The sequence below is a fragment of the Amblyomma americanum genome, chromosome 3, assembly GCF_052857255.1.
Source record: "Amblyomma americanum isolate KBUSLIRL-KWMA chromosome 3, ASM5285725v1, whole genome shotgun sequence".
Classification (NCBI taxonomy): domain Eukaryota; kingdom Metazoa; phylum Arthropoda; class Arachnida; order Ixodida; family Ixodidae; genus Amblyomma; species Amblyomma americanum.
Genome location: NC_135499.1, coordinates 36810830 through 36835655, shown reverse-complemented (window position 1 = coordinate 36835655; position 24826 = coordinate 36810830). Strand labels below are relative to the sequence as shown.

Sequence of the window (24826 nt, the reverse complement as noted above, 5' to 3'; positions counted from 1 at the left end):
GAAGCGACTCTCGCTGCCGGACCTTACCTAATGTTGAATTCCAATGGCAGATCCGGATCAAGTTTTTCTGCTCGGTTTGGATCAATCGTATTCCAATGGCAAAATGGGAGCGCGATTTGTACCAATGGCAGATCGGGATCAGGCGTAGATCCCGGATCGCTCCGTGGAGCAGCGAATCTTGATCCGCCGAAATCGACGAATTTAGCCGGAAGCCCACGTGACGTTTTCTTTTCCCCCGCGTCTGCTTCCTGTCACGACCGACTGCGGCCGCATCCTTCCTGTCGTAACAACGTGGTGAGCCGGGCGAGCCGGTGACTTTCCAGTCAGCAATGGACGGCAGGAATCTTGCTTCGCGCCGTGCGGCACTAATTTTGCTTCATGGAAGTGACAGTTCTGACTCGGACACTGAAAGCTCCGAGTCCAGCAGTGAAGATTCGTCTGAAACGGACAGCGAGTGTGAAGCCGCTGTGTACAAAAGGGCATTTGATGAAATGTTCCGCTGCCTGCCAAGAGGCCTAAATTGGTTGGCTTCGTCGAGGACGTCGTTGGGCAGTACTCGGACGACGAGGTACCGTACAACTCATTGGTTCTTGTTTACAACCAAAAAGAAAAAAAGCCTTTTTCTGAGATCCTATGTTCTCTAGTTCCGCAGGCACTTTCGGCTGTCGCGGCCTGTAGCGGAGCAACTGATAGCAAGATTCGCTGCTTCACCTGCGTGTCCCTCAAGCAATCACGGCGGAGTGCCGGCAAAATCTGCCGAAACTCACGTGTTGGCTTTCATCTGGTGAGTTCACTCAAGTTTACGCACTGTTGCAAAAGGGTTGCAAGCCCCAAGGGTAGCGTTGGCCTGGCGGCCTGGGGCAAAGCTGGAAACATCCGAAGGTCCCGGCGAAGGATGAGTCGACTGGCAACAGAACAACTTGTTTATTCTGGCATCGCAAAAGATCAGCCGGTCAGGGCGACCACGTTACTCGAAGGAAGAAATCGGAGTCTCTCGTTGGCGTCCGGGGCAGCTCCCTTTATATACCCTCGGAGTCGAGGGCAAGAAGGAGCGGCTTGGGATGAGTCGCACAAGACGGCGACGCACGGACATGAACAGACGTGACGGGCGCGTCCGCCGGGCCGGCGCCGGTCAGACCTCCTCGCCTCCCAGTTGGGGAGCTCCTCTCCCCGGCTGCCGCGCTTTGACAAGCGTGGGCACCAGCATGCACACACACACACACACACGCACGCACGACGACACGTGGCACTGAAACCTGCCTGGACGCGCTTGGCGGGAGGCGTTGCGGCAGCGATGAACGAAGCCGCGGCATCCGTTGCATCCGCGCCGGCTATACCGCGCGTCGTAGGCGAGACGTAACAGACCGACCCGCCGGGAGAAGGAGATCCCGATGGTCAAGGGACTGCATCCGCTGTCCAGAGGGATGTCGCTCGATGATGCTCATAATCGAAACCGGTCGTCCCTCGACGTTGCTTGAGCGCAGCGCACAGAGAAGGCCTCGTTCTCATGTTCAGGATCACACAGGACACTGCAAAGTCACTTCGGGAGAGTTGCCATTTTTGGTGCTCGTTCCCAGCAAGCGTTAGAACTACGCCGAAACGCAACCGCTCAGTCAGCAAGCACGAGACAACCCTCACTAAGCTCTGCCAGGCTCTTTCCCCTTTTATACTACTGCCTAGTTCCTTACAGTAGTCAAGCAGCACTCAGAACGCGTCCACAAATTGGAAAATTGCACTAGAAAGCACATAATCACTTAGAAACACTAAACAAAAGCAATATGTTAAAAATCCTGCCTCAGGAAGAAAACATCAGTAACAAACAACTTTGAGGCGGATTCCTACGTTAGGGGCTTCGACTTAAGCCATCGGCGTTACCGTTGAGACTCCCCTTTTTGTAACGCACCTCAAAGGAATATTGTTGCAAAGCGAGGCTCCAGCGCAGGAGGCGGCCATTTTTGGGAGAGATGGTCTGCAGCCATTGGAGAGGGCAGTGATCCGTCTCAATGATAAACCTCGAGCCGGCTAGGTAGCATGACAATTTCTGAACGGCCCACACGAGACAGGCACACTCTTTCTCGGTGGCGCTGTACGCCTGCTCACGACAGGTCAGCTTACGACTAGCATACAGGACGGGGTGTTCCACTTCTCCATTGTCCCTTTGGCACAGTACAACGCCCATGCCTCGCTCACAAGCATCGCACTGAACAACGAACCCTTTTGTGTAGTCTGGCGATCGTAGCACAGGCTGGCTTGTTAGGGCGCTCTTTAAGGCGCTAAAAGCTCTTTCCTTTGTCTCGCTCCAGACGACTGTTTGGGGCTCTGTTTTTCTTAGAGCATCCGTCAGGAGAGCCGCGATATCGGAGTACCTGGGGATGTACCTCTGATAGTAGCCGGCGACACCTAAGAACGACCGAATATCGGTCTTCGTGCGCGGTTGCGGGAAGTCTCGCACAGCGGCCACCTTTATTTCAGAGGGGCGGCGACGACCCTGTCCAATCACGTGACCGAGGTAGGCAACCTCGGCCTGTGCTAATTGGCACTTGGGAGCCTTGACTGTCAAGCCCGCTTCGCGCAGGCGGCTTAGCACTGCCCGCAAGTGTGCCATATGCTCAGACCAGGATGCGGAGAATATCGCTACGTCGTCTAAATACGGTAAAGCAAATTCTTCCTGTCCCCGCAACACTTTGTCCATGAGGCTTGAAAAGCAGTATGGCGCGTTCTTCAAACCAAAACTCAAAACTTTAGGACGGAATGTTCCCATTGGTGAAATGAACGCCGCATACCTACTAGCCTCTTCTGTAAGTGGAACCTGCCAATAACCCCTGACAAGATCTAGGGTGGAAATAAACTGAGCGCTACTAACTTTCTCAAGGCGCTCCTCGATGTTAGGGATCGGATAAATTTGATCCTTAGTGATGGAATTAAGCCTGCGGTAGTCGACGCAAGGACGAGGTTCCTTGCCCGGTACCTCAACTAAAATCAAAGGGGAGGTATAATCACTCTCACCCGCCTCAATAACACCGAGCTGTAGCATTTTCTTTACCTCAGCCTCCATAATATCGCGCTGGCGGGGTGACACCCGGTACGCCTTGGATCGTACTGGCTCTGGGGAGGTAAGTTCTATATCATGAGTAAGGACAGAAGTCCTACCAGGCCTCTCAGAGAACTGACCTTGAAACTCTTGTAAGAGTTGGTGTAGTTCGGTTTTCTGCTCAGGCGACAGCGGTGCTTTACTGAGTAAGTCACTAATGACCTGATCAGTGTCTTCCCTGTTCGTCACTGAGTCTAGTCCCGGAAGCTCGACCGGAAGCTCTTCGGGAACGTTTACCATCATACACACCACTGCTTCCCGTTGTCTATAGGGTTTGAGCAGATTACAGTGGTAAACTTGCTGTGCTTTCCGCTTTCCTGGCAGACTCACCACGTAGTTAACATCCGACAGTTTTTGAACAATCCGTGCTGGGACCTCCCACTGCACGTCGAGTTTGTTTTTTAGCGATGTGCGCAATACCATTACCTCATCGCCCACCTCAAAACGACGGGCCCTGGCTGTCCGATCATAATAAACCTTGGCCCTCTGCTGGGCCTTTGCCATTGCTTCACCTGACAACTCCTGTGCCCTTCTTAAGCGTTCGAGGAGACTAAGCACGTACTCGACCACGACTGGGTCGTCGCCCCTGCCTTCCCACGAGTCTCGAAGCATGCGAAGCGGAGACCGCAGCGAGCGACCGTACACCAGCTCAGCTGGCGAAAACCCCGTAGCCGCATGCGGCGCGGTCCTTAATGCAAACATCACCCCAGGCAGACACAGCTCCCAATCACTTTGTTGCTGAAAACACAATGCTCTCAACACGCGCTTCATGACGGAGTGGAGCTTCTCCACGGAATTCGACTGTGGGTGGTACACTGAGCTGTGTAACAGCTTTACCCCACACCTTTCGAGAAAGGCTGTCGTCAAAGCGCTGGTAAACACTGTGCCCTGATCTGACTGGATTTCCGCAGGAAAACCAACTCGCGCAAATATGGACAGTAGTGCATTGACTATCTCAACTGAGCTGAGTTCTTTAAGCGGCACTGCTTCAGGGAACTTTGTCGCTGGGCAGATCACAGTCAAAATGTGTCTGTACCCCGTGGCTGTTACCGGCAGAGGTCCCACTGTATCAATAACGAGCCGTCTAAAATGCTCCGTAATGATAGGTACCAACTTCAACGGCGCCCTCGATTTGTCCCCTGGTTTGCCAACCCGCTGACAGGTGTCACATGTCCTCACAAAGTGTTCTACGTCACGAAAACACCCTGGCCAAGAGTACTCTTGCAAGAGACGGTCCTTAGTCTTCTTAACTCCTAGGTGACCGGACCACGAACCGCCATGCGACAAGCGCAACAGATCCTGACGGTAGCACTGAGGCACGATCAGCTGATCGAACTCGACTCCCCTGCGGTCTAGATACTTCCGGTACAAGACCCCACCTCTTTCCACAAAACGAACATTTTTCTTGGCGATACCTTCCTTGACATTGCAGCGCATGTTTTCTAGGCTGCCATCCTTTTTTTGCTCGGCTATCAAAGCCGACCGGCTGACTTTTAGCAACCTATTAAGTCCATCGGACGTAGGCGCGATGAGCAAATCTGCAGATAGCTCTTCTAACTTTCCCGTGTCGGGCGTTTCCTCTCCAGTACCTGGTGCCTTAAGCGCTACAGGCTCAATTTTATTCAGTTCGGACGTGCTCTGAATATCAGCTTGCTGCGCCTCCGACCCTTTCTCATTGTTCGACAACGTCGGCCCCGCAACTACCGCCTTTGCAGCGAGCTCCCGAACTCTCGATCTGGTTAAGGCCTGAACGCTAGCCTCACCAAACAAAAGACCCTTTTCGCGCAGGAGGTGATCGGACCGGTTCGAAAATAGGTACGGGTACTGGGGGGGCAGCATAGATGACACTGCGGCCTCCGTCTCAATTGCTCCGAAAGGTCCTTCAATAACCACTTTTTCTACGGGCAGACACACGCTGTGAGCTTCCACGGCTTGCTTGATCCATGCGCACTCGCCCGTGAACATATCGGGTTCTACAAAAGAGGGGTGAACTACATCCATTGTAGCTGCGGAATCACGAAGCACTCGGCACTCTTTCCCGTTCACGAGGAAGTCTCGCATGTAAGGCTCGAGAAGCTTCATGTTCTCGTCAGTGCTGCATAATGACAAAAACACGACTTTTGTTTTTGTTTCTGGACACTGCGCCGAAAAGTGACCCGGCTTCTGGCACGTATAACACACGCGCGCTTGCCTCGCCTCGAACCGCTTTCTGCGTTCGGCTTCGGCTGCCGCCGTCTCCTTACGTTCGGTCGGACTGCTTTCACTCGCATCCGCACTACGCGTGTCCCCCCTTGCTCTCATGGGTGTGAACTTCGGCCTCTCAGACTTGGAGCCAAATTCACCCTTTTGACCGTCCTTAGCTCCGCGAGCCCGACGCGTCACAAACTCCTCGGCTAGCTCGGCGGCTTTAGCCACTGTACTAACGTCTGGCCTATCCAAGACCCAGTACCGCACGTTCTCAGGTAACCGACTATAAAACTGTTCCAGCCCGAAACACTGCAGAATTTTCTCGTGGTCACCAAACGCTTTCTCTTCTTTGAGCCACTCCTGCATGTTTGACATAAGCCTGTAGGCAAACTCTGTATATGACTCACTTCTGCCTTTTTCATTTTCCCGAAACTTCCGACGGAACGCCTCCGCTGACAGCCTGTACTTTTTTAGCAGACTCGATTTCACTTGGTCGAAATCCTCTGCCTCCTCTCTCTTCAAGCGAGCGACTACGTCGGCCGCCTCGCCGGGTAACAAAGTGAGCAAGCGCTGTGGCCACGTTTCCCGAGAGAACCCCTGCTTCTCGCACGTTCGCTCAAAGTTAACCAGGAACAAACCAATGTCCTCTCCAAGCTTAAACGGCCGCATCAGGTCAGTCATTTTGAACGATACCCGTTCTCCTGCACCGTGTGCCGGACTTCCATTACGAGCGCGTTCCATCTCTACCTCGAGACGCTTCATTTCTAAAGCGTGGTCGCGCTCTTCTTTCTCTTTTTGCTCTTTACGTTCGCGCTCCTCTTTTTCTTTTTGTTCTTTACGTTCGCGCTCGTCTTTCTCTTTTTGTTCTTTACGTTCGCGCTCGTCTTTCTCTTTTTGTTCTTTACGTTCGCGCTCGTCTTTCTCTTTTTGCTCCCTCTCCTCAATGGTCTCAAGGCATTCCGACAGCTCGTCATCCTCAGCCTCCAACTCAAGAATAGCCCTTAGCAGTTCTGGTTTTCTGAGTTTGTCTGAGACATCCAGACCCAACTCTCTTGCAAGCTCCAGCAATTTCGGTTTGCGCAACGACTTCAAATCCATGGCTGCTCCGAATGCTGCTTTCTCTACTGCCTACTATTGTCTTGCCGCAAACTAACCCGGCAGCAACGACAACCACAATTACCAGCTCTGTTTCTGACACTTACAAAAGCCTGGCAAAACTCAGAAGAAGAAAGTCCCGCACTCACCAAACCTCGCAGCCAAGAATTCAGCGCAGTCGTTCCGCTGCAGGCAACCAGTCATCACACAGGGCTCGTTGCACTGCTCCCGGATGGTCGTTGTGCTGCTCAGCATACAGTTGACCGCATATCTTCGCTGCTGGCCTCCGTTGTCGCGATCTCACCGCTGGCAACCAGTTGTTGCAAAAGGGTTGCAAGCCCCAAGGGTAGCGTTGGCCTGGCGGCCTGGGGCAAAGCTGGAAACATCCGAAGGTCCCGGCAAAGGATGAGTCGACTGGCAACAGAACAACTTGTTTATTCTGGCATCGCAAAAGATCAGCCGGTCAGGGCGACCACGTTACTCGAAGGAAGAAATCGGAGTCTCTCGTTGGCGTCCGGGGCAGCTCCCTTTATATACCCTCGGAGTCGAGGGCAAGAAGGAGCGGCTTGGGATGAGTCGCACAAGACGGCGACGCACGGACATGAACAGACGTGACGGGCGCGTCCGCCGGGCCGGCGCCGGTCAGACCTCCTCGCCTCCCAGTTGGGGAGCTCCTCTCCCCGGCTGCCGCGCTTTGACAAGCGTGGGCACCAGCATGCACACACACACACACACGCACGCACGACGACACGTGGCACTGAAACCTGCCTGGACGCGCTTGGCGGGAGGCGTTGCGGCAGCGATGAACGAAGCCGCGGCATCCGTTGCATCCGCGCCGGCTATACCGCGCGTCGTAGGCGAGACGTAACAGCACTATGCTTGTTGTGCCCTTTTCTCGCGCTGGTTGTTGGCTTAAAAATACTGCGTTATTGCCTGATCGCGGAGATTGCTGTACGGTGAACCCAAGATGCGAGCGATAAGCGGACTGCACCTCGTCGGGAATGAGTTGCTCGCCGGCCAGAGTCTAGCGCTCCACGGCCGAGTCTGTCACCATGAGGGGACCGCTTCGGCCTACCACCGTTCTACCGTAAAGCAGTGGCCGGTCAAGAGATTTTTTTCCCTCCCTGGCGTCCCGCTCGCGTTGAGCACGAATGGCGTTGGCCGTTCTTTTCCTTCGTTAAGTGCTTTCACGCTTGCTGCATAATTGCATGCCCATTGGATCAGTGCGTAAGCATTGTTAATGTGTATACCATTCTTGTAACACCACCGCTCCTGTTCGCAGAAACTCCATATGCACTATATTTATACCAACTGGGATATCAAACGTTTGAGTGTTTAGTCTCGCGTTTAACTAGTGAAAACTAAAGAGCAGAATTCCATTTTGCTTTAATAAGTTGCATAGCAGAAGCATTGCATTCCAGCCTGGTATTCTATTGTTCTGTGCTAAATAATGTCATTCAATATCTATTTACAGGTATGCCGCCAATAAAACCAGCATGAGGGAAGTGGCAAGCCGCTTTGATTTATCGGAGAGGTCGGTACACAGAATCCTTATACGGGTGGCTGACTTCCTCGTAAGCCTGGCCCCATCTGTGGTGACGCTTCCTTCCGACATGGAAAAGCTGGCCAGTGAATTTCAGAAGGTTGGTATTAACATTTCTTAATACAAATTTGTCCTATACATTCCGATATACATTTGCAATAGAATGAGTTTCTGCATGGGTCAGTGGCTTCAACATTATTTCACTTTATTCCTGTCAGGTGTCTGGAATCCCAGGAGTTATTGGCTGCATAGCCGGCTCTTATGTCAAGATCCAGTGCCCAGACAACAAGGTCGCTTCCACCTATTGCAACAGGCACCATTACCTTTCATTAACTCTTCAAGCTGTTTGTGACCACAAAAGACGGTTTGTAGACACCTTCATTGGATGCTCCAGCAAAATTCACGATTCTCGAATCTTCAAACTTTCATCACTTCCGAACAAACTTCCCAGACTGTGCGAAGACAACACTTACCACCTGCTCGGAGATGCGGCTTATCCCCTCAGGCCATACCTTCTCACTCCCTTCAGAGAGTATGGGGCATTACCAAAGGCCCCCAAGGACTTCAACAAAAAATTTTCTGCAACAAGAGTTCTAATAGAGAACAGTTTTAGTAACCTAAAGAAAAGGTTCCGACAGCTGTTGTACCTTGAGCTCCGTACTCTAGAGTGGCTCAATAAGTTTATTATTGCCTGCTGTGTACTGCACAACTTGTGCATCGATTGTGGAGACTTGGAGCCAGATGAACCTAACGATTCTGTTACACCTCAAGACATCGAGTGGCATCAAGAGTCGTGCACCGATGACCTAGACGAGACTGCCGAAGAAGTTTTGCTGCGCAGATTGGGAGGAATTAAGCGGAACAAAGTTGTGGAAGTAGTGCTGCGAAAGCAGTAGTAGTGCACTAACAAGCACAGGTGTGTAAGAAGTGGAAATAAATAGCTTCCATTCTAATGGCTCTTTGCTGTTACATACAGTGCACTTTTTTTTGTCACTTAAAACAGTAGAACTATAGACTAAATACAAATTTATGAATGAGCACAGCAGTATGCTATGTAAGAGACGTTTGTTTGCAGGAAAAATTTGTTTTATTTACACATATTTACTGGAGATTTGGCAGGCTGGTTGGCTCTGCATGGTGAATATACAGCGCAATGCACAAGACAAGGAACAGGAACAGTGAAAGACATGCACGGGCGACCGTGTGTGTCTTTCACTGTTCCTGTCCCTTGCCTTGTGCCTTGCGCTGTATATTCACATTGCGTACATCACAACTGCTCCAAACTTCCTGTTCTACCCATCCTCCTCGGATAATCCGAATGCACGCATAAATAGCTTCATTTTTTCTTCATGCCGTGAAGCCCTTTCTTAGCTGTTCTTTGACTTCTTTTCTTTCTTCGTGCTGCACACGTCTCTGCTCTTCACGAGCAGTCTTCTGTTGTTCTGTTCTGTTTTGCAGCCGCTCCATTTCTTCAAAAAAATCTTCATCTCTTGAGCTCGTGCACTTGACGCTCGTGCAGTTTTTCCGCTTCCTTGGCCCTCGGAAGAACCTGCAGAGGAATGAGGCGTGATCGACTGTGAGTCCTCAAACACACTGGCGGGATCACTGGAAGGGCCAGCAATGTCTCCTTCGGCTGAGTATGTTGCTGTACTAGAGGGGGGTGTTTGTCTTGCCTTCTTCGATAATACACCGTAGCTATCGCGCAGCTCTGCTGGTTGCAAGCTGTCATCAAGCCAGCGTATTTTTTCGATTTCATCTTCAAAAGGCACAGGCGTTGGAGAGTTGCCCGACCTATTGTTCTGCGCTGTTGCGCTCCTCTTCCTCTTCATTACGGTCTTGTACCGAGTTATGCATTGCTCAGCTGTCCTCTCCACTCCAAGAGTTTCCTTTATATTTTCCGCAATTTTTAAAAACATTTCTTTTTGTTATGAAACTTCTTCATTGGCCCAACGCGTGATAAATATTGTTGATAATAGTCGAGCAGTAACTTTATTTCCCCTGTCGTCCACTCACAGCCATGGCCTGCAAACATGAAAAACACAGGAGTATAGTTTGTGTGTGGTATACATTGCAGTTCCTCCATAAAGTCGGCAATAAAATTCCAATAAGGAAGGGCACCACGCAGGGAGACACAATCTCATCAATGCTATTCACCGCCTGTTTACAGGAGGTATTTCGAGGCCTGGATTGGGGAACAGTTGGGGATAACAATTAATGGAACATACCTAAGTAATTGCAACTCGCTGATGACATTTCCAAGTCAATCAGGAGATGAACTGCAAAGCATGATTAATTAGTTAGACATGCAGAGCAGAAAGGTACGTTTTAAAAACAGCCTGCAGAAAACCAAGGTAATGTTCAACAGTCTCGCAAGATAGCAGCAGTTTGCTATTGGTAGCGAGGCACCGGAAGGGGTGGTCTACCTAAGACAGGTAGTGACCGCTGATCAGGATCATGAGGGGGAAATAACTATAAGAATGGGGTGGAGCACATATGGCAGGTTCTCTCAGATGATGAATGGCAGTTTACCAATATTTCTCAAAAGTATCCGACTCCTGTGTCTTACCAGTACTCACCTATGGGGCATAATTGTCGATGCAAAGGAAAGGGTTCAGCTTATGTTAAAGACAACGCAGCGAGCCATGGAAGGAAAAATGCTAGGTGTAACGTTAAGAGACCAGAAGCGGGCAGAGTGCGTGGGGATCAGACACAGGTTAATGACATCCTAGTCGAAATCAAGAGGAAGAAATGGACTTGGGCAGGGCATGCAATGCGAAGGCAAGATAACCGCTGGTCCTGAAGGGTAACGGAGTGGATTCAAAGAGAACGGAAGCGCAGTAGGGGGCGGCAGAAGGTTAGGTGGGCAGATGAGATTAATAGCTTGAATACGGTGGCCGCAGCTGGTAAAGAAGCGGGTTAATTGAACAGAAATGGGAGAGGCCTTTGCCCTGCAGTGGGCTATAGCCAGGCTGATGATGAAGATCCATCAAGGCACTCACTTACCACGGCAATGAGGTTTTGAGCCTTGAGATTGTTCTGCCAAACAAAAGAAGAATATGTACGAATCATGAATTCAAATGACATAATTACGAAGCACTAGATGTGCATGTAGTAAAATGGTATCTGCATAGTTTACTGCCACTTGAAGCCTTCCGCAATACATTGCACTTCAATCACCAGAGTATTTATTGCTCGCAACGAGAGGATAATCTCACCTTGACTAGGTGCTGCCCCAACCTGGCGGTCCGAGTCCGTAGGACAAACGCCAGATAGGCCTGAAATGCAATAATGTTCGAAATCAGTCAACGTGATGTCCAATTATATAATCTTAATTTCGCTGCAGCGTTACCCCAGATTGTTGAAACGCTTCGTTACGCGGCACACAGCTGCCTCCATGCAGAGCATACTGTGGTACAGCTCGCTGCAAGTGCAGGTTCTGCTTACCAAAATGCAGCCTGTATTATCCCTAACTTGTTTATTGAATACTTTGTCCCGCAACATAGAGGCGGTGGAGTGGAAAATACGAGCAGAACAGCGGGGCCCAAATATTCACTCAACTCGTGAGAATCACATGGATAGAAACGGTCGTCCTCGTGCTTTCCACGCTAATTAGAACTAATCAGTTCGTGAGTGATGAATGCTGATATTAAAAAGAAACTGCTTTTTACCCGCCGCGGTGGCTCAGTGGTTAGGGCGCTCGACTACTGATCCGGAGTTCCCGGGTTCGAACCCGACCGCGGCGGCTGCGTTTTTATGGAGGAAAAACGCTAAGGCGCCCGTGTGCAGTGCGATGCCAGTGCACGTTAAAGATCCCCAGGTGGTCGAAATTATTCCGGAGCCCTCCACTACGGCACCTATTCCTTTCTTCTTTCAGTCCCTCCTTTATCCTTCCCTTACGGCGCGGTTCAGGTGTTCAATGATATATGAGACAATGCGCCATTTCCTTTCCCCCAAAACCAATTATTATTATTGTGGTCGATACTCGTGACGTGTAGCGAGAAAATGCCAGGCCTTTTGCCGATAAACAACTGCAGCGGCGACTCCACGTTCGCTACTGCTCCGTGTTTACATCTGTGAGAGCCAGCGTAAATAGACCGTAAAATTAGTAAAATGAACACATACCTTGCGTTTCCGGCGCTCCGAACATCATGCTGTGCACTAGTTCTCGAACTGTTGGGCTCGCATCGAAAGAAAACTGGCTGGCGCGATTCGTCATTTCGGGCGATGCGTCCAGGAGCGCAAAAACGTGCGACGCACGTGGGAAAGGCAGGAAAAAAACAAACCGCGCATGGAATGCTGGGATCATCCGGATCCCAGCATGGAATGCTGGGAGTATCCGGATCCGGTCTTCTCTAGCGCCCTCTTCAGGGCTTTCTTTGCACCAAATGCTCCCGAGGGAGCACCCGCATTCCATTCTCAAAATGGGAGGTAGCGATCTCCAGTGGAGCTACGCGCTCCGTAGGTGATCCGACGGAGCGCTCCCGATCTGCCATTGGAATTCAACATAAGTGCCCCATGGACCCCTTTCGCTGCCCGCCGGCCCCCGAACACCAACGCCAGTCGACGTCAACGACTTTTTGAGCTACTGAACATCTATTTTACGGATAGAACATTCTTCCGCAGTGTGCTTTACCTCGCGTTAGGATAATAAACTATTTCCTAGCGTGCCCTGATGTTGCCTATTTCGTCCGGACCTGCCATGGCTGCGACTCTGCGCCACGGGTTGGGGAAACGTGTTGCGTACTTGAATAACGCCTGCGTGTAGCTTGCACGGAAGCTCGCCTTCCCGGCCGGCTGGACGTAGAGTGACCCCATAAGGAGGAATGACAACAAATGTAGAAGCACCAATTATATTGCAGTTTTTCACGCCTCACATGACCTACAGCCTCTGTTTAACGTCACAGTCATCGTTCAGCTGCTGAAACTGAAACAGCACGAGAAAGAAATTCAGTTATTCAGTTATAAATTATTTAGCAGCCGTAGGAGCATACCACGTAAAATCCATGTATAATAATGCCTTACACCTCATTACAAAAAAGATTGGTTTGGTTTATGGGGGTTTAACGTCCCAGAGCGACTCAGGCTGAGGAATTCTGTAGTGAAGGGCTCTCTGGAAATTTCGACCACATGGGGTTCTTTAACGTGCACTGACATCGCACAGTACACGGGCCTCTAGAATTTCGCCTCCATCAAAATTCGACCCCCACGGCCGGGATCGAACCCATGTCCTTCAGGTCAGCAGCTCCCTTAAAGAACACCAGGTGGTCAAAATTTCCGGAGCCCTTCACTACAGCGTCCCTCATAGCCTGAGTTGCTTTAGGACATTAAACCCCCATAAACCACAACCTTTCGGCAAATAACTGTCATCATTTCATTAAATAACACGTGCCATACCTTCTCTGCTTCTTCGACCTACACATGGAAGAATTGAGTGACTGTTTGAGGCGTCATAATGAAAACCGAAGCGGTCAAGTCCAGTTGCATGGGCAGCATTTCAGCGCTAATTCGTAAGTAGCCTGTGTGTATACATGCAACAATTTTTTTTTCTGTGAAACGACGATTTCCTAGAGCAGGTTGATGGTAAGACTTCTTTGCGATTTGCTGCTTGAAAATTCTAAGTGTTTCAGGATTTTGGTGCTCGTTGGCGTCGGCAGCATGCAGTTGACTGCAATTTCGTGACAACAGCAAGGCTATCATTCGGGCCTGCACTCGACCATTCGTTTTGGAAGCGGACAGTGCCAAGCTGCATTTGAACCATCTGAACTGACACTGCATGCTACCGGCACCACCGTGGAACTTCACAGAACTAGTGCAGAGAGTGCAGCCAAATCAAAGAAACCTATCATGACCACAATCTTAACTAAGTGGTAGTTTGGGTTTGTTGGTATAGCATATCAGAAGACATAGCGCAGCACAACGGGACAAAGAAAAGGAGCACACAATACGAGAACTTATCCTGTATGCTCCTTTTCTCTGTCCCATTGTGCTGTACTATGTCTTTTTCTAATATCACCACAATGACCTGTCACACACTACAACAGTGCCTTGTGAGCTTTATGAACCTCACAAGCTTCCAAACAAAGGAAATCATGCACATTGTCCACAGTGTTCATCTCTTAAAGGCCTTTTTACAACATCAGCTGTAAAAAGGTCTTAAGATTAGAGGCCTTAAAAGGAAGCATGCTTTTCCAGTTGCCTCCATGATAGTTGGCCACCTAAGTGCAACGACCTTTCCCACGTAAAACAGATGTTCGGTGCAGGTGGTACGGCACTCATTTTAAAATCATCACAGAAGCTGGAGGGCTCACCTTGTGGCGCCTTAAAGCCTTTGCTGCCTCAGCATTTTAACGTCCTATTTGTTCAGCCTCTGCGCCAGCAAGTGAACGCCGGACTCGAAGCAGGAATCGGGAAGGCCCGTGCATACCAGAAAACTGCCTGCAAGCTTTTCAAGTGCTGTCGTCTGAAATAAATATGAATTTAAAAGAAGAACATGTTTCCCTCTGCAGACACCAAAGTGTAATCGCTTATCTCGCCACAAGTTTTGCACCTGTTTTAGAAAGCGAATGAGCCCCTTGCAAAAATACGCCACCTGTGGGAGACCACCGGAACCATAGCGCGCCGGCGCCATGTTGGGGGAAGACCGCAAAGACGCCCGATTCAGTCGCCGCACGAATTTACCGCGGTACGCCGTACTAGCCTGCCTAAAACACTGGCAGTACTGATTCTGACGTCATCTGAAGCACTTCAGGATGGTGAACTCCTGCTGTGCTCCACAATGCCACCAACACGGATATCGCGACGCGAATGGCGGAAAGGTATGTACTTAAGTACGTACTGTAAGCAGTACGTCCACAGTGGATGCAAGTTTTCTGGTACGCGCTTTGTCGCGGACCATGAATTCAACTTTTTTTTTCCTAATCGACTGTATTTTGTTCCTGAAGTATGTATTTCGAAAAGGACGCAGTTTATCGCATGCAGACGAAATGCTCCGTCTACTGCGCCTGCTCCGCGAAGGCGCCGCAGCACACGATAACCCGACTACGCAGGAACGTTATCTTTTAGAAACGATGTGGTGAATACCGACAGCCTCCCAGCTTGATAGATAGTTCCGATTTTGTGTAAAATGCGCTGACAAAATGCGTCGTTCGCTTGTGCAGCCGAGTGAACGACGGTGTTGATGGAGGCGGTCGAATCTAGGCGGCGTGCCCACACCTACTCGTGCACTTTGCATTCGTTGGCTGCACGAGTATGCGCTATGGTAGGATGTGAGCTTTCGTATTTCCTATGATTTAGTGCCCCGGAGCTCCATGAGAGAAGAGATTCCCTGTTGGTGATACATTTAGACCAAAGCTTAGAATACAGTTTCTCACTAGCATCTCACAATACGCTTGTTTGCGTCGTTCTCGCTTATAAATTCGGTCGCCAGACGAAGTATAATACAGGCCACCTCGCCATCTGCAGCAGTGTGCTTTGACAAAACACCGCTACGACACATGTGCTCGCGCGAGCGATTTCATTTGGTTCGCTTGTAACACAGCGAACCTTTTTAAAACCAAAGCACTGGAGAATATAACACAGAAAACCACCTTTTTATTGAAGTACTCACTGACTAAAAAAAACACACAGGGAGTGAGTTTATGCAAAATTTTATTTGTGACATTGATCAACTCAATCAGTAGAGTAACCATTTTTACATTTAGGATAACAGACTAGAAATTAGCAAAAAAAACAGTCATCATGCTGTCAATGCCAATTACATCTTTTGCAGGTGTCTTATCACAAGTTTCCCAGACAGTCTACAGCTCAAGAAGTGGATTATTCCTATAAAGAGAGACCCAGGTGCTAATTTTGTAATTGACCAATCAACTAAAGTATGCAGCAAACATTTCAAGCTAGATGACTTCGTCAGCAATGTAGCAAGTGGAAGACGTTTCTTCAAAGAAAATGCTGTTCCGTCACAGTTCCCATTTTCGAAACCGGTGACCAAACGTCGACCACCAAACCAGAGACTAACACACTGCATCAACAGGACTCCAACAACCAACACAAGCACAGCAGAGTCTGGAGAAACATCTCACCAATGCAGCACTCAAGATGACGAGCCTCCTGCAAGCCCCAACATTGCAGTTTACGACTACCAGCCCACAGACTTGGCAGACCAACCAGACTCTCCTACTGAGAAGCAATTTGAGCTCCAAGACTGTTCTGTGAGCACTAACGTGAAGGCAGAGCTTCAGGCCAAATATCAGGAACTTAATAGCCTCTGTACTTATGTACCAAATCTGAGAAGTTCTGTACAGAAGTTAAAAGATGACCTTGAAATAGAAAAACAGAAGAATGCCGAGCTTGCAGCACACAATGGAAATCTCCAGCAACAGCTTGCGGTGACCACTCAGCAGCTGCAAGAAGCACAAGCTGTAAATGAAAAACAGCAACAGAGGGTGTTCTCACTAGACAAATTCAAGAATGACGATTGCAGCATGCAGTTTTACACAGGGCTGCTCAACTACCAGGATTTCCAGAAGCTGCTGCTGCTGTTAAATACAGGCGAAAATGCATGTAATGTGTATAGCAAGAAACATTGCCTGCCCAATGATGATGCCAGAGGTCGACCTCGCAAGCTTTCACAAGAGGAAGAGCTATTTCTGACACTGGTTAAGCTCAGAACACGATTCTTTCACCCGCACCTTGGCCACATTTTTGGTATCTCGCCTAGTACAGTGTCGAGGATATTCTCTAGTTGGGTGAGCTTTATGTATGTCCAGCTAGGGAAATTACCTTTGTGGGCGCCCAGAAGTGTGATCAACTGCAATATGCCTGCTGTGTTCCGAGAGCTCTACCTCTCCACAAGAGTGATTATTGATGCCACAGAGATTAGGTGCGAGGTACCTAGCTGTCTTGTAATGCAGTCAGGTACATATTCAAATTATAAATCAGCCAACACTTTCAAGGCACTTGTTGGTGTATCACCAGATGGTCTGCTGACTTTCGCTTCAGAACTTTTCATGGGGTCACTCTCCGACAGAGAAATTGTGATTCGAAGTGGATTTCTAAACCAGACATTTTCTTCTGGAGACACTGTCATGGCTGACAAGGGTTTCAAAATCAGGGACCTGCTTGAAGAAAAAAAAGTTGGAATCAACATGCCACTATTTCTCAGACAGTACCAGTTCGAAAAAGAGGACATGCAGGAAACGCAAGATATCGCATCTTGTCGAATCCATGTAGAGCGACGAATACAACGCATCAAGTGCTATCACATCATTGACCGCCCCATACCACTGTCTCTTGGCCCGCTTATTAACCAGATATGGTCAGTCTGTGCGTGCTCAGCAACATGCAAAGCCCTTTAATTCTAGAATCCGAATAGAAACATTTTTCAACTTGTGTGGTCTGCTGAATCAAGCCTTACATTTCATTGTCCTTGAGCTGCTTCGCCATAAAAGGCAACAGGGTGTTGAAATAAAAGCTGTTCAATACGGCTTCCATGTTGCTCCATTCTTCTTTACAGAAACGCAACCTCTGGACAATGAGGAAGTGCGGCCCGAACACTACGAAGTCTGCCCACTGTGTCTGGGTAACGCCCATCTGGCCGAGCACCTGCATATAGTGTTCATGCTCCTTCTTGAGTGTTGGCAGGCAGTTCTCGTCAAACTCGACGAAAAAGTACTTGAGACAGAAGGTCTTCTTTTGTAGCATCCTTCAGAGAATAGGGCCACTTCACTTCCACGGTACCCCACAGGAAGGGCTCACAGGGGTCAAAGGCAATTGCATCTGGTGATGCACCCAGCCATGGTTTTGTGGGGTTCACAAAGATTCCACAGTTAAATTTTTCAACAGGATGGCCTGCAGCGATCATGGTGTCCTTATATCGCAGGATTGCATCACTTTCATTCGCAATTCCATATCTGAAAAAAGGGGGAGGGGTAACGTTAGGAATGTGTTTTTTTTTCGGAGATGTATCTGTGTCAGTAGCAAATACACATACCTGATAGCCCTCACACGGGAAAGGTCCTTCATAGCTGTTAGGTTTGCTAGCCCTTTCTCCGTCCATTTTTTGCGGCTCATGACTACGCCAAAGTGCGACGCCGTCAATCGATGGCTGTGGGCGTGAAACCAAGCTGTGCTGTTCCTTTGTTTTCTGGAGGCCCTCTCCAGTTGTTGGGCTTCAGCAGGTGTAACAACTATCCCCTAAAAGGTGTATCAAAACAATGACTTAGCATGTGTTGCACAGATACTGTGTGCCACAAACAACATTAGAGGCCACATGTCAAACAGTTCGCGGCTTGTAACAGACATAAAGTCTTTACTGAAATGAACTAAACATACGAGTGATGCAAATACCTTAAGCACTGCCGCACTAGCTCCATCCACTGGGTAAGGAACCTGCCAAGGTGTCAGGCCACTGAAGCACACAAAGGGTTCAGCTGTCTCCCACAGCTGTGGCTGCCTGCTTCTTAGGTTTTCTGACATAAGCACAGAAAACCCATGCGACACAAGCTACTGTTGGTAGCTCAGCAGACAACCTTTTATCCGCTTGCCGTATCTGGTTTCGACCACTTCACTGCAGTCGGCAGCTTGAAGCACACTAGCAAAATGTTGCATTCCACTCGATGTGTTCAAGGCATCAGCAAATGCTTTTATGCAATCTTCTTGCTGCTTCCGGCAGAAACACGCCAGCGCCTGTGGGTGTTTCTGCCGGCATCGCCTCGCTGGCCCCGCGGCCCAGACCGGCATGCTGCTCCATAAAACAGAGCATGGCTTCAAGTTGATCTGCTCTACAACGCGGGGTATAAACACCGCGCTGCTTACTGTTGGCCACGCTCGCGCCCGGAGGCTCCATGTTCGTCAGTAGCGCTCCGTAGCAGACGACAGCAGACGACTGCCAAAACAAACACTGCTCACGAGAGTTAAGTCGCAGACCCCCCCCCCCTTTTTTTAGTGTAGTAGCAAGTGTACAAAAATAAAAATTGAGTTGCATTTATTTCATTGCTCATTGCGAAATGCCTCTAGTTGTTGGATGAGCGTCATTTTTTAGCGCATCACGAAGCTGTCAAAATCATCGGCATTTTTTGTCACCAGAACCACTCATATACAACGGTGCGATGCTGGGGCCATGCAGCAAAATTCGTTTCCAGCGGCCGAGGCGTTGCTTAATGTGCTTTTTTCGTTTTTCGACCGTGGCACTTTGCAAGGCCCAGTTGCCAAGGGCAAGCATTACTCTGCCAGTGAAAGTGCGCGCCATTCGCTGCATATGCGTGTTCTCACCGAAGCCGCTGTGGTCTGTGTGTACGCACCGTTTGATCCTGTTTACAGCTGGTGCACAGTGAGTGCTGTTTAAGACGGCCTCGCAGCAGAATGACTATAATGACGCTCCCGGAACGTCGTTCTTTTTCGCACTTGGCGCCAACAGTAGCAGACGACATCGTTTGTGTTTATCCTTTTTTGTTTTATTCTTCACATTTCGTAACATCTTTCAGTGCTTACGTATCCTGGCACCGCCTTGATGGTTACGTCACGCCTACGTCACAATTTGAACAAAATGGCGAAATGTCGAGAATAGGGCACCAGAGGTCGAAATAACGCCAGCGTTATTTCAACCCATGAGGTCGCATCCGGTTTGAAGAAGAGACGTCACGTCCGCCAATTTTTTTTTTTGCTGTTTGAGCCATGTTTGAGCCGAGCCGAGCATTGCTTTCAGTACCGGTCGGCGGGACGGGCGTGCGATCGTGTTGCGCGTGAGTTATTTGTTCTTGCTACCTTTTAGCATGCACATACTGAGCAATTGCCTGTTATCTGACACTCGGCATTCCGTTGTCAACTTCCTTGCGCCCGAATAGTTTGTGTTAGCAGATAACCCAGGACAAGGACGGAGCCCGCTTGCCCGCCAGTGGGCCCAAAGGCCCAGAGGGAAAGACTCATCTGTTTTATCGTAAGTTCTGCTCAAAAGCTCTGTGCAGGTCTACGGAAAAGAGCAAGCGCTGAGCGTGTTTTTATACCTTTTGTCAGCCCAGCCCAACGTAACTCATGGTAACGCATAATTACCAGCTTTTTTTCGTGCTCCCGAAATAAGGCGGGAAACTTCTGACAACAGTCTAGTTGAACCACTAATAAAGCCGGTCGTGAGTTGAACTAACCGTTTGTGCGATGAGTTTTGTACGCGGTCCGATATTTTGTGGCCCCGCGGCTGAGAAAGTGTTGACTTAATTGCACTTTACAATTTTGTGCTCTTGTTACAATAGACCCCTTGCAAAAATACGTCACCTGCCGGTGAATTTCGGTTTCGGTTTCGGTTCGAAAAGCACGCTGGGAAGACATTCGCCATGTTAGGGGAAGCCGCCTGTCCGCCACAAGCTGACTACTGCTGTGATTATCTGTAGCCTGACTGCCTTTGTTCCGTTGGCGTGGGCACGCACCACTTGCTAAGCTGCGATTTTGCTGCTGTAGCCACCGTCGGTACAGAGGCATTGTTTGAACGGAAATGAGTGATATCGTGTATCCGGTGCGTTTATGGGAGAGCGACTTGACCAAGTTGCCGCCGCCGCTTTCGGAGGGCACACATCGATGCATACGTGTCGCGGTTGACAGCGACCACGAAATGTCAGCGGAAAGCATACAAGCTCGTCAACGAAAGCTACGTCGTCACGTCGTCTGTGTTAGCGAATTATTCCTGCGCAACGTAAGTAGCCATACTTCGTTTGGGCGCTTAATGTTATTAAACCGAACTGATTAAGCGCAAGCGCAGTGACGGAGAAAGGCGCCCGATGTGATGTGCTCGCTTTGTTTTACGCTGCCGGGTTGACGTGTAGGTCTGCCCCATTAAACTGATTTGCCTATTTTTATATGTACGCGCTGCTTCGAAAGATCGAATTAAATACACGTGCAATAAAGAACGCACGTTAGAATCTTGTGTTGACGTCTCGTGTTGCTCGTATTCGTGCTATCCTGTTTTGTGCATGTGTTCGCGTCGCGCACAGTGGCTTCGCAGTATTCCTTTCACTACGTAGATAAGACCTACTACTGCAGAGCGTTGCAACACCCAGATATTTATTCATTATAAAGTAAGACGGCGGTACTATTTCAGGGTTGCATACATTGCAATACACGGGATAAAGCAACCCGACAAGATGAGGGCGAAGTGACAGTGTTACGAAGCGCAGTGTCGCTTCTTCGTTTTCATCCTGCTGTGCTGTTCTCTCCCCTTAAAGACCCTTGGGGACGAGACTGCAGTGGTCATGCAACAAATGCTGATGCCAGTACTTTTGTCTTTATTTCAGCGACAATATGGTATTTGTGAAGGCCAACTGCCACAGAAGCCTGAGGAAGACGAAGCCACCGTATGCAGTTTCAGTGGCCTTGTCTCTGCAAGGTGACGTGCTTGGCGGACAATGTGAATGTGCTGCTGGAAAGTATGTGTGTAACCACTTACAAGCAGTGCTAATGATTGTCGCGCTGCTTCAGGAAAAAGGATTCTCTAAGGCACCAGCTCATATGTCATCCACTGATTTGCCTCAGCGGTGGCGAGTCCCAAGAACAAATCCATTACGAGGAACCAGTGTCCAAAAAATTGAGTGGCGAAAAGTTGCAGAAGGCGGGCAAGCTGTTCCCTGCAGCTCAAAGGTATACAGCGGTCATGCTGCAAGTGAGCCACTGGAGCAGCAAGAAGATTGCATAAAAGCATTTGCTGATGCCTTGAACACATCGAGTGGAATGCAACATTTTGCCAGTGTGCTTCAAGCTGCCGACTGCAGTGAAGTGGTCGAAACCAGATACGGCAAGCGGATAAAAGGTCTGCTGAGCTACCAACAGTCACTTGTGCCGCATGGGTTTTCTGTGCTTATGTCAGACAACCTAAGAAGCAGGCAGCCACAGCTGTGGGAGACAGCTGAACCCTTTGTGTGCTTCAGTGGCCTGACACCTTAGCAGGTTCCTTACCCAGTGGATGGAGCTACTGCGGCAGTGCTTAAGGTATTTGCATCACTCGTATGTTTAGTTCATTTCAGTAAAGACTTTGTCTGTTACAAGCCGCGAACTGTGACATGTGTCCTCTAATGTGGTTTGTGGCACACAGTATCTGTGCAACACATGCTAAGTCATTGTTTTTATACACCTTTTAGGGGATAGTTGTTACACCTGCTGAAGCCCAACAACTGGAGAGGGCCTCCAGAAAACAAAGGAACAGCACAGCTTGGTTTCACGCCCAAAGCCATCGATTGACGGCGTCGCACTTTGGCGTAGTCATGAGCCGCAAAAAATGGACGGAGAAAGGGCTAGCAAACCTAACAGCTATGAAGGACCTTTCCCGTGTGAGGGCTATCAGGTATGTGTATTTGCTACTGACACAGATACATCTCCGAAAAAAAAAACACATTCCTAACGTTACCCCCCCCTTTTTTCAGATATGGAATTGCGAATGAAAGTGATGCAATCCTGCGATATAAGGACACCATGATCGCTGCAGGCCATCCTGTTGAAAAATTTAACTGTGGAATCTTTGTGAACCCCACAAAACCATGGCTGGGTGCATCACCAGATGCAATTGCCTTTGACCCCTGTGAGCCCTTCCTGTGGGGTACCGTGGAAGTGAAGTGCCCCTATTCTCTGAAGGATGCTACAAAAGAAGACCTTCTGTCTCAAGACTTTTTCGTCGAGTTTGACGAGAACTGCCTGCCAACACTCAAGAAGGACCATGAACAATATATGCAGGTGCTCGGCCAGATGGGCGTTACCCAGACACAGTGGGCAGACTTCGTAGTGTTTGGGCCGCACTTCCTCATTGTCCAGAGGTTGCGTTTCTGTGAAGAATGGAGCAACATGGAAGCCGTATTGAACAGCTTTTATTTCAACACCCTGTTGCCTTTTATGGTGAAGCAGCTCAAGGACAATGAAATGTAAGGCTTGATTCAGCAGACCACACAAGTTGAAAAATGTTTCTATTCGGATTCTAGAATTAAAGGGCTTTGCATGTTGCTGAGCACTGCACAGACTGACCATATCTGGTTAATAAGCGGGCCAAGAGACAGTGGTATGGGGCGGTCAAAGATGTGATAGCACTTGATGCGTTGTATTCGTCGCTCTACATGGATTCGACAAGATGCGATATCTTGCGTTTCCTGCATGTCCTCTTTTTCGAACTGGTCCTGTCTGAGAAATAGTGGTATGTTGAGGCCAACTTTTTTTCTTCAAGCAGGTCCCTCAGGTGACAGTGTCTCCAGAAGAAAATGTCTGGTTTAGAAATCCACTTCGAATCACAATTTCTCTGTCGGAGAGTGACCCCATGAAAAGTTCTGAAGCGAAAGTCAGCAGACCATCTGGTGATACACCAACAAGTGCCTTGAAAGTGTTGGCTGATTTTTAATTTGAATATGTACCTGACTGCATTACAAGACAGCTAGGTACCTCGCACCTAATCTCTGTGGCATCAATAATCACTCTTGTGGAGGGGTAGAGCTCTCAGAACACAGCAGGCATATTGCATTTGATCACACTTCTGGGCGCCCACAAAGGTAGTTTCCCTAGCTGGACATACATAAAGCTCACCCAACTAGAGAATATCCTCGACACCGTACTAGGAGAGATACCAAAAATGTGGCCAAGGTGCGGGTGAAAGAATCGTATTCTGAGCTTAACCAGTGTCAGAAATAGCTCTTCCTCTTGTGAAAGCTTGCGAGGTCGACCTCTGGCATCATCATTGGGCAGGCAATGTTTCTTGCTATACACATTACATGCATTTTCGCCTGTATTTAACAGCAGCAGCAGCTTCTGGAAATCCTGGTAGTTGAGCAGCCCTGTGTAAAACTGCATGCTGCAATTGTCATTCTTGAATTTGTCTAGTGAGAACACCCTCTGTTGCTGTTTTTCATTTACAGCTTGTGCTTCTTGCAGCTGCTGAGTGGTCACCGCAAGCTGTTGCTGGAGATTTCCATTGTGTGCTGCAAGCTCGGCATTCTTCTGTTTTTCTATTTCAAGGTCATCTTTTAACTTCTGTACAGAACTTCTCAGATTTGTTACATAAGTACAGAGGCTATTAAGTTCCTGATATTTGGCCTGAAGCTCTGCCTTCACGTTAGTGCACACAGAACAGTCTTGGAGCTCAAATTGCTTCTCAGTAGGAGAGTCTGGTTGGTCTGCCAAGTCTGCGGGCTGGTAGTCGTAAACTGCAATGTTGGGGCTTGCAGGAGGCTCGTCATCTTGAGTGCTGCATTGGTGAGATGTTTCTCCAGACCCTGCTGTGCTTGAGTTGGTTGTTGGAGTCCTGTTGATGCAGTGTGTTAGTCTCTGCTTTGGTGGTCGACGTTTGGTCACCGGTTTCGAAAATGGGAACTGTGACGGAACAGCATTTTCTTTGAAGAAACGTCTTCCACTTGCTACATTGCTGACGAAGTCATCTAGCTTGAAATGTTTGCTGCATACTTTAGTTGATTGGTCAATTACAAAATTAGCACCTGGGTCTCTCTTTATAGGAATAATCCACTTCTTGAGCTGTAGACTGTCTCTGGGAAACTTGTGATAAGACACCTGCAAAAGATGTAATTGGCATTGACAGCATGATGACTGTTTTTTTTGCTAATTTCTAGTCTGTTATCCTAAATGTAAAAATGGTTACTCTACTGATTGAGTTGATCAATGTCACAAATAAAATTTTGCATAAACTCCCTCCCTGTGTGTTTTTTTTTAGTCAGTGAGAATTTCAATAAAAAGGTGGTTTTCTGTGTTATATTCTCCAGTGCTTTGGTTTTAAAAAGGTTCGCTGTGTTACAAGCGAACCAAATGAAATCGCTCGCGCGAGCACATGTGTCGTAGCGGTGTTTTGTCAAAGCACACTGCTGCAGATGGCGAGGTGGCCTGTATTATACTTCGTCTGGCGACCGAATTTATAAGCGAGAACGACGCAAACAAGCGTGTTGTGA

The 24826-nt window shown here is 48.9% G+C and overlaps 2 protein-coding genes across 2 annotated transcripts; both read left to right on the top strand.

The window, feature by feature from the left end:
* Nucleotides 1-16669: 16669 nt before the first annotated feature.
* On the top strand, nucleotides 16670-17269 carry LOC144123682 (uncharacterized). Its single transcript, XM_077656465.1, has one exon. The coding sequence runs from the start codon at nucleotides 16670-16672 to the stop codon at nucleotides 17267-17269; it is 600 nt and encodes a 199-aa protein (XP_077512591.1).
* Nucleotides 17270-20224: 2955 nt separating this feature from the next.
* Nucleotides 20225-24572, top strand: LOC144124518 (uncharacterized). The gene is made up of 4 exons (XM_077657239.1): nucleotides 20225-20595; nucleotides 21194-21884; nucleotides 22034-22236; nucleotides 22316-24572. The coding sequence occupies exons 3-4, from the start codon at nucleotides 22157-22159 to the stop codon at nucleotides 22809-22811; spliced, it is 576 nt and encodes a 191-aa protein (XP_077513365.1). The 5' UTR covers nucleotides 20225-20595; nucleotides 21194-21884; nucleotides 22034-22156; the 3' UTR covers nucleotides 22812-24572.
* Nucleotides 24573-24826: the final 254 nt, after the last annotated feature.